This window comes from Lolium perenne, chromosome 1, assembly GCF_019359855.2.
Source record: "Lolium perenne isolate Kyuss_39 chromosome 1, Kyuss_2.0, whole genome shotgun sequence".
In the NCBI taxonomy this organism is placed as follows: domain Eukaryota; kingdom Viridiplantae; phylum Streptophyta; class Magnoliopsida; order Poales; family Poaceae; genus Lolium; species Lolium perenne.
Genome location: NC_067244.2, coordinates 14244619 through 14254020, shown reverse-complemented (window position 1 = coordinate 14254020; position 9402 = coordinate 14244619). Strand labels below are relative to the sequence as shown.

The 9402-nt window shown below is 49.0% G+C and overlaps 1 protein-coding gene and 1 long non-coding RNA gene across 2 annotated transcripts; both read right to left on the bottom strand.

Annotated features, from left to right (window-relative positions):
- Positions 1–1730: 1730 nt before the first annotated feature.
- On the bottom strand, positions 1731–3511 carry LOC127320880 (uncharacterized). Its single transcript, XM_071826165.1, has 5 exons — positions 3373–3511; positions 2911–3279; positions 2615–2830; positions 2426–2546; positions 1731–2009 (listed from the first exon to the last, which is right to left on the bottom strand). The coding sequence occupies exons 1-5, from the start codon at positions 3499–3501 to the stop codon at positions 1939–1941; spliced, it is 906 nt and encodes a 301-aa protein (XP_071682266.1). The 5' UTR covers positions 3502–3511; the 3' UTR covers positions 1731–1938.
- Positions 3512–5752: 2241 nt separating this feature from the next.
- On the bottom strand, positions 5753–6242 carry LOC139836039 (uncharacterized). The gene is made up of 3 exons (XR_011751825.1): positions 6133–6242; positions 5940–6054; positions 5753–5854 (listed from the first exon to the last, which is right to left on the bottom strand). It is a non-coding gene; the product is annotated as an uncharacterized lncRNA (long non-coding RNA).
- Between the last annotated feature and the right edge of the window lie 3160 nt (positions 6243–9402).

The window sequence follows — 9402 nt, the reverse complement described above, 5'->3', positions numbered from 1 at the left end:
CAATCTTGTAGATGGTAGCAACGAGAAGATCATGAGACTAACCCTCGAAGATTCCAAAGCCTATGAGATTAGATCTCGTTGTTGATGTAGTCGATCACTTGCCGCTTTCAAAAGCGCGTAGAAGATCTTGACGGTGCCACAGTCGGGCAGCACATCCGTACTCGGTCACACTGTAACATCCCAAATTTTTAAAACAAAGAAGAAAATGAAATTTCCTTTTTTCCAAAATTTGGAACCAACAAAAACTTTATTTAAGTTCTATAAGGAGCATAGTGCTCATGCATGTATGAGTGGATCTTTGCCATGATTGTTTAATTATTGTTTTAAACATGATCTTAAACCCTAAACCATGCCCATTTAAGTCAAAGAGGAATATATAGGAAAAAGAGAAAATGCAAATACCCCTACCTATGTGCCTATGGCTATTTTTGTAAAACTTTAACCTAGGCATTTCTACCTTGTTTAGATGATTGAAAAACTTTAATAAACCCTACCTAGGACTTAACAAATCAAATCCAAGGTGAAACAAAAGAAAATAAAAATAAAATAAAAAGGTCCATAGAGGTATATGAGAGGAAATGGCCAAAATTATGAATTTGGGAATTTGACCCTAAGACTTGGTATGAATGGTTGGATCACCACCCTATACCATTTTTGCGATTTACTTGTTGGCTTCATTCGATTTCCTTCCAGCCAAGTAGAGAAGCGAACGACTTGGCATGCACTTGTTGGGGAGGCGCAGCGCAGGGGAGGCGGTAGCCAGCGGAACAGCAGCGAGCGAGCGCATGGTTCCACGTGCGGTAAGCGCGGCTGGGCGAGGGCGTGCGGGAGGGCGGAGGTAGCGGCCTAGCCTAGCGCACGGGAGCAGGCCAGCGAGGCGCTACCGCGGTCAACCGGGCAGCTGCCTCGCGCGCGAAAATCGCCAACAATCCATCATCACACACGAGTAAATTACATATAGGTACCACTTTTGGGGCAACAGTTGCGAGTAGGTACCAACTCTGGTAATTTTATCAAGTAAGTGCAACTTCTGGGGCAGCTTGTAACAAATAGAGCAATTCTGGAGTTGACAGTGAATTAAGCACTCGGACCCACTTGTCAGCTAACGGCTGTCTTTGGGCATGCACGAATCCAGATCAGCTTTGGCCATGCACGAAATCTTAAAAAAACTCTAGCCATGCACGTGCACCTGCATGCATGCTTGGGCGTCACCCGCAACTCACTACGGCAAAACAGGGCTTTGCCGTGCAGCCCAAACGCACGGGGCAAAGGGACAAACCGGCTCGGCAAAGCCTTTGCCGTGCGGCCGTGCACGGCAAAGACTGCTCGGCAAAGATCCGCCCGGCAAAGGGGTCTTTGCCGTGTGTCGCGCGAAAGTCGCACGGCAAAGGCTTTGCCGAGCGACGCAGCGTTGCCGTGAGCTGTGGCCTCGTTGCCGTGCGGATTCCTTTGCCGTGCGTTTGGCCTCTTTGCCGTGCGAGTTTCTTTGCCGTGCGCTTCCTCTCCAACTCGCACGGCAAAGATTTGGCTTTGTCGTGTGCTTCTCTTCCACCATGCACGGCAAAGGTAGGTACAGCAACGTCAGGTGGGCAGCGTGGGCAGCCTTTGCCGTGTGCATGTGCACGGCAAAGGCACTCTTTGCCGTGTGCTGTGGCCTTTGCCGTGTGCATGTGCACGGCAAAGATTGTGCAAATTTTGCCAGAATTTTCCTGCTTCCCCATTAATCCCTGCATATGCAATTCACAAATACAAATAACAGTCCAGATACACATATAGCACAATATATAGAGTATTGCATCATCAACAACATAGTTCATATCCAACAAAGTCCATACAATAGTTCCAAGTCGCATAATTAGTTCATACAAGCAACATCAACATCAAAGTCTCCAACATAGAATGTTCCAAGTCGCACAACAAGTTCATACACAAGCAACATCAACCTTGGCCTCTTCCTTGTCCTTCTCCACTTCCTTGTCCATCTCCACTTCCTTGTCCTTCTCCACCTCCTACAAGTTCATAGATATCTATGCATAAGTGGCATGGAATGGCTAAAATTGACATGTAAGAACTAGGATTGACATGGAAGAAGTAGAATTGATATGGAATGGCTAAAATTGACATGGAAGAAGTAGAATTGACATGGAATGGCTAAAATTGACATGGAAGAACTCGAATTGACATGGAATGGCTAAAATTGACATGGAAGAACTAGTATTGACATGGAATGGCTAAAATTGAACATAATCGCTAGAATTTGGATGAAATGGCTAAAATTCAACATAATGGCTAAGGATGACATGGAATGGCTAAAATTAACATGGAATAGGTAAAATTGAACATACTGGCTAAAATTGACATGGTTGAATGGCTAAAATTCACAAGTGACATGGTATGGAAGAATTAGAAGTGTAGGAGAACTCACCTAGAAACTGCTGCAGGCTCCGGATGATGCCCGTATTGTTGACGGTCAAGCCAGGTGTCAGCGGGCTCTGACTTGGCGCTTGCTGGAGGAGCGCCATCACAGCCGGATCAGGCGCGGGGATCTGCAATATCCAAAGTTCGGTTAGACAACAAACAAGATTGAGACGGAGATATTAAGTTAACCACTTACAAAATGTGGGAACATAGGAGGACACGACGTGCTAGGACCACTACTCCCCGGTGGTGAAGTCAGCACGGTCTGGTTCATGAACATCTGCTGGAACATCTGCTGCTGTTGTTGCATCTGCTGCAACATCTGCTGCTGCATCTGCATGTTCTCCCTAAGCTGCTGCTGCATCTGCATCTGCTCCTCTTGGTGCCTCCGTTCCCTTTCTTCCATCTCCGCCTACGTTGTGTTGCCGCGATGTCAGTAACATTGCAATGGAAAACATGTAATGAAGCGTAGAGGATCGACGAAGAACTTACCCGTAACTTCTCGATAGCTAGGTCCGAAGCCCGTGGGCGGGTCTCTACCCGAGGCTGCTCGCTCGTACGCCCACGACGGATCTGGCGTAGAGATGGAATGGTACTTGGGTCGACTAACCCGTCAGCAATCCATAGGCGGCCACCCTTCTTGCCTTGTCCCGCAAGCACCGCAACCTCAACGTCAAACTCTTCGGTGGTTGGGTCGGCGTCTTCGCCGTGCTTGTCCTTGAACTTCGAGCGGTACGCGCCACACTGGCCCTCCGCTAGGTCGTTGACCCACAAGGACCCCGTTTCAGGATGCGGCTCCTTCCTGGTCTTCGACTTTTGGAAAAAGCCAAACAAGTTTGGTGCCACGCCTGTCTTCACTTCCTGCAAAAGAGTACATGCAATTAAGTGAAGAGGGAGACACTTGCGGGGCTAGCAATAACATAAAACGAAAGAATGAAGAAACCACTTGCTCACCTCATCCTGCAAGGTAAGGGCCAAGTTCTTGCTGCCCAGGACATGTGATCCACCTCCCATCTCTGAACGCTTCTGCTTGCCCTCCTCGTGCTTCCGGGCGTACTCGCGGGATGTCCACCATATGACCATCGCAAGAAAGCACGCCTGTCTTCCCTGACGTACTGAGGAGGGTGCTACATACACAAGATAGACCCATTATTAGAACATAAACTACATGAAAATGCGGAAATAAATAACACATCGATGCTAATACCTGCAGGTACTGCCATGGTGCCATGAGCGTATCCCGACAATCAGCCTTACTCATCCAAACTTTGCGCTCGGCGTGCCAGTCGCGGACGCACTGGACACGTGCCTCGTAGTGCATGCCAGTCACCCTCACCCTGCACAACTCGTGTAAGATAACGTCGCACGCAATTTCCTTGCCCTCAGCCCTCTTGAAGTATTTCTGCAACCATGCACATAGGTAAAATAAGATGAATTAGAGCAACTATTGGTAGCCAAGAAGTGTTTGAATGCTAAGAAGCCAAAAGTCACGTACCCAGAAGTGGCGGACAACCCGCTCTTGCATGTTTCCGTACTTGCCGCTAGGATCTTCCGCGTAGCTGTAGTGCTTCCAAGTCCAAGCCACGTCGCGGCCACCAGTAGGGAGATTGACAATCCCAGGGAAATGCTTCCTAATTATGCCTCCAAGGATGTTCGGGTACTCACGTGTCGGCTTCCTCCTCGGGTCGCCATACTTGAACATGCTGCACAACGAAATGCCAAAATCAGTATGCATGTGATAAAAATATGTATAATGATAAAAATTTCAATAATGGAATGCCAAAATCAGCATGTACCTCTTTCCAGCGGGCACGAGAACAACATCGCGGAAGGCCCAAGTTTTTAGCTTGGGGAGTTTCGTAATCCCGCGCCTATACGGCTTCTTGTCCCGTGGTTCCAGCCTCTCCTCGGCTGCAACGTACACCTCCTCCACCGGCGGAGACCAAACTAGGGTCGGGTCTAGCTCCTGCGGCATACCCCCCAGCCCCTCATCCTCCTCGAGGTCCTCCCCACCGTCCTCCCCACCGTCCTCCCCACCGTCCTCCCCACCGTCCTCCCCACTGTCCTCCCCACCGTCCTCCCCACCGTCCTCCCCACCGGCCTCCTCGTCCTGCCCACCGTGCTCCTCACCGTCCTCCTCGTCCTCCCCACCCCACTGCTCCTCGTCATCATCCTCGGCTGGGGGAGGACTAGGAGAAGGGGTACGAAGTCGCCGTGGCTGGGCATTCTTCCTCCGTGGTGGAGGGCTAGGAGGAGCGCTAGGAGGAGCGCTAGGAGGACGTGTCTGCGATGACGAACCACTCGAAAGTCCCACAAGCTCAGCCACGGCCTTGATCTTCTTTTTGAAACCTCCCTTTCTTTTTCTTGGCGGCATGTTTCAATCACCTGCAAACACAATGAAAAGAGTGGTTTATTAGTATGCAATGTAAACAGATGAATATTAGTGAAATCAACAATAAATAGCACTAGATCATAGTTTATTACAAATAGCACATAGTTCAGTACATAGGATAGCCTCACAATTACAACTACATAGATCATAGTTTATTACAAATAACACATAGTTCAGTACATATATAGGATAGCCTCACAATTACAACTACATAGATCAGTAGCCTATGTCGACATCCGTATTTGGACCACATGTTTCATCATCATCAGGCTCAGCGAACCAATAATCATCGATGAAACCTGGAGGTGGTCCATTTGGATCTAGGTCAATGCCTGCTTTGAACGCCTCGAGCAAACTAAGGTCTTCTACGGCACACACATCCTCAGCTTCATATTCTTCATTGTCTTCCTCCATAACCGCATCTTCTTCTTGCTCATCGTCTACGACCATGTTATCAACAACGGCCGACAAGTCGATAGTGAAATGATCGGGGAGCCCTTCTTCTTGATAAAAATCAACAGTCCTTGTTGAGGGGTCTACGCGGCGGTAATCGTCCTTGTTTGGCGGGGGTGGCCTAATGCGTGAAGGAACCGTCATCACAACATCCCATCCATGTAGACGTTTGGTCGGGTTTCGGCACGCGTACGGGAGATAGAATACTTGGAAGGCTTGGGTGGCCAAAATGTACACGTCCTCTCCCTTATAAACAGAGCTTCTTTCAACTTCGACCAATCCAATTTCAGGATCCCGTCTCACGCGACGTGGGTCGAACCAATGGCATTTGAATACGACGGGATTTAGCCCTTTGTCAAACCCGTAATTCAGCTCGTATATACCCTCGACTCTTCCATAGTAATGGAGTCCATCATCACCTTGACATACCACCCCGCTATTTATTGTCTTCTTGTTTGGACGGCTTGTTGTGTATTGATGGGTTCCGAAGCGATACCCGTTCACGTCATAAGAATTGAACGAGTCGACGGAATGGTTGAAGCCCCTAGCAATTTTTCGTAGCAAGGGATTCATGTCTTTGTCAGTTCTTGCCTACAAGATTAGGACGACAAGTTTAGAACAAGAAATGTCGGCCGAAATGTCGACAGTGTACAAACAAATTTGGATAGGATAGTACCAAACCACAGAACCAGCTACTGAAACCGTGACCGCCGCCCTTATCGAAAATATCCTTGGATTCTTCCGAGGTAGGATCCCTGTGGGTATACCTCCAATATTTAGCCGTGAATTGTCTATAAGAATGAACGGAGGAAGAGTTAGCCACGAACATACGATGAATGTTTGCGAATAACTAAATGGTTAGCACTTACTTGATGTACGGCTTCACTTCCACCATGGTGTTCAAGACATATGAGTGGATCAACTCCCGCTCATGTAAATTCGTTGTGTACGGCTTCGAGCCACTTGACTTGCCACCAAGCCCTATGAAGATGCTAAGCTTGGGTACATCTTCATTGTTGGCGGCATTGTAACGGAGGACCGGGTTGTGCTTTGTGGGAATGTTGGGATCATAGTGCTTAGTGGTGAAGTTTGCCACCTCCACGTTCAGGACTGCCTCGGCTATGGATGCTTCGATCTTGCATTTATTGCCAGTCATCTGACGAAGCTTTTGTGTTTCTCTCTCGGGACCAAACTGCCAACGGCCCCAATTCGGCCCCCCCTTTAAGCATTCCTTCGCGAGGTGGAGGATCATATGTTGCATCGGATTAAAGAACGCTGGAGGAAAGATCTTCTCTAGATCGCAAAGCAACATGGGTGCCTGTTCATCCAGCTTCTCAATCACTTTAGTGTCTAACTCCCTAGCACAAATCTGGCGGAAGAAATAACTCAACCTCGCTAGCACTCGCCAAGTCTTCTCAGGGACATAGCCTCGAATCATCACCGGCATTATCCGCTCAATCCATACGTGGTAGTCATGACTCTTCAGTCCTTGTACTCGCAACGTTTCAATGTTAAGACCCCTCATCCAGTTGGCTGCGAACCCATCAGGGAAAAACAAGGAGTCCTTCATCCATTGGAAGACCTCCCTTTTTTGGGCCTTTGTGAGGCAGAACGGAGCGTGTGGCTTAGTCCAAGTTTTTTTGGCACCATGAGGTGGCTTCATGTTCAACTCTGGCCTATCGCACAACTTTTCTTGGTCAATTCGAGCCTTTATGTTATCCTTCGTCTTCTCAGTGTCCACTATGGTGCTCCAAATGGCTTCACTGATATTCTTCTCGGTGTGCATTACATCAATGTTATGCGGGAGCTCCAGAAACTCAAAGTAAGGAAGCTTCCAGAAGCACGGCTTGTGGGTCCATTGGTGTGTCTCCCCATATCCCAAGAAACCATTCCCATCAGGGTTAGGCTGGAGAGCGTCTAACTCGGCCTTGGTTTCCTGTCCGGTCTTCGGAATTGGCTTCGGTGCATGGACAACACGGCCTTTTTTGAAGCTCTTTACATCACTCCTGTATTCATGATTCTGCTCAAGGAACTGCCGAGCTTCATCAAAGCAGGAATACTTGCCACCCTTGTTTAGCCAGAAGAAAGTCACGGCTTGCCTGCACTCCGGACAAGGCCACTTCCCATGTGTACACCACCCGCAGAACAAAGCACGTGCTGGCAAGTCATGCAGAGACGTGTGGTACCAGACATACATATCGAAGTGTTCCTTCTTTGCCGCGTCATAAGTTCGGATCCCGCGATCTTCCCAGCCAAGAAGCAAGTCATCAATCAGTGGTTCCAGATACACGTTCATGTTCTTACCCGGGTATTTCGGTCCAGGGATTATCATCGACACAAACATGTACTCTGATCTCGTGCAGACGCCAGGGGGTAGGTTCAGGGGAATAACAAACACTGGCCAACAACTGTATACCGCAGCCGACATACCATATGGATTGAACCCATCGGTTGATATCGCAATTGCTACGCTCCTCGGGTCACCGGCTTTCAGGGGATATTTCTTGACAAAGTTCTTCCATGCAGTACCATCCGACGGATGTATCATCTTGCCACTGTCTGGTCTGATCCCTTCTACAGCCCACCTCATCTGCTGGGCAGTATCCTCGGTCATGAAGAGCCGCTGGATCCTCGGTAGGACTGGAAGATAGCGGAGGATATTCTTGGCAACCGTGGTCTGCCTCTTCTGACCATCACCATTGGTGTCAACCTCAAAGTACCTAGAGCTATTGCAATGGATGCAATAGTTTGTGTTAGCATGCTCCTCTCTGAATAGCATGCATCCCTTTGGACAAGCGTGTATCTGCTGAGATGACATCTTGAGGTCACTGAGCAATTTTTTCGAATAGTAGAAGTTTTGCGGCAAGAGGTGCCCTTTCGGCAGAATGCTGCCAACGAGGACCAGAAGTTCATCGAACCCATCTCTGCACAGATTCCTGTGGCACTTAAAGGCCAAAAGGCGAGCGATGGCATCTAGTTGGGTGACATCTGTATTTACGTGTAGGGGTTTCTGCGAAGCAAACAAAGCCTCGTAATACTTCTTTGTGTTTTCCTCCGGCTCCTCACTTGTCTCCGCATCCCTAGATGTCTCCGCCTCTACATGAGGGCTTTCAGGCACATTACCATTAGCCAAGTTCTCTAGGCACCTATCAAACCCAGTATCATATTCTCTCGTAGGCTGAATCTGCCGCACCTCCTTCCTAGCACGTTTCTTCGCCTTTTCTCCATGAAAAGTCCAAATCTTGTAGGACGGTTTGAACCCAGACTTGATCAGGTGAAGACTCATAGTTTCCTTGTCCTGTGTTTTTTGGTTAGCGCACTTACTACAAGGGCAAAAAACTGTCCTGGGTCTGCTAGGGATGTCAAACGCGCTGTCCACGAACTGCTTGGTCTTTTCTCCCCATTCCTCAGTATATTTCCACGGACCGATTCTGCCATCGTACATCCAGTCACGGTTATCCATCCTCTAACCAGCACCAAAACAGACGAACTTAGAATTTATATCAAACATGATCCGCATTTTAATTTTTCCTTTTTTACGCATGCATCAACCTGAATCTCTACTAGGTGGGCTCCTAGCAGCTGCCGGATCCGTAGATTGAGTACGTTCTCCCTGCTCTACCCTGATCCGAGTCAGGATTTCGGCAGCACCTCCCCGCTGCTCTCCCGATACACGTCTCGCCAAAAAGCCGAGAGGGGTGTGCATCCGGAGAACAACGGGGAGGCGCTGCCGAAATCCTGACTCGGATCGGGGTAGAGCAGGGAGAACGTACCCAACTACGCATCCGCCGACTGTCCCGATAAATGCCGTAAGAGTTACGCTTCATAATATGCGAGACCACTAATGCATATTTATCCGCGTAACCCTTACGGTCGGGAAGAGACGCCTAGGTAACGCGACATACTTGGTGATCTAGACCAAAAAAAAACCTAGGTACGAGAGAGGCGAACGGATTCTCACCCTCGAAGCGTGATCGACAGCCGGCGAAGAAGATCCGGGACGCCCCCTCAAAGACCCCCGCGACGCCGCCCCCCGTGACCACCTCGAAGAAGATCCGGGACGCCCCCTCAGAGACCCTCGCGACGCCGCCCCCCGTGTCCTCCTCGAAGCATCGCCTGCATAGCGACAAAATGAATTA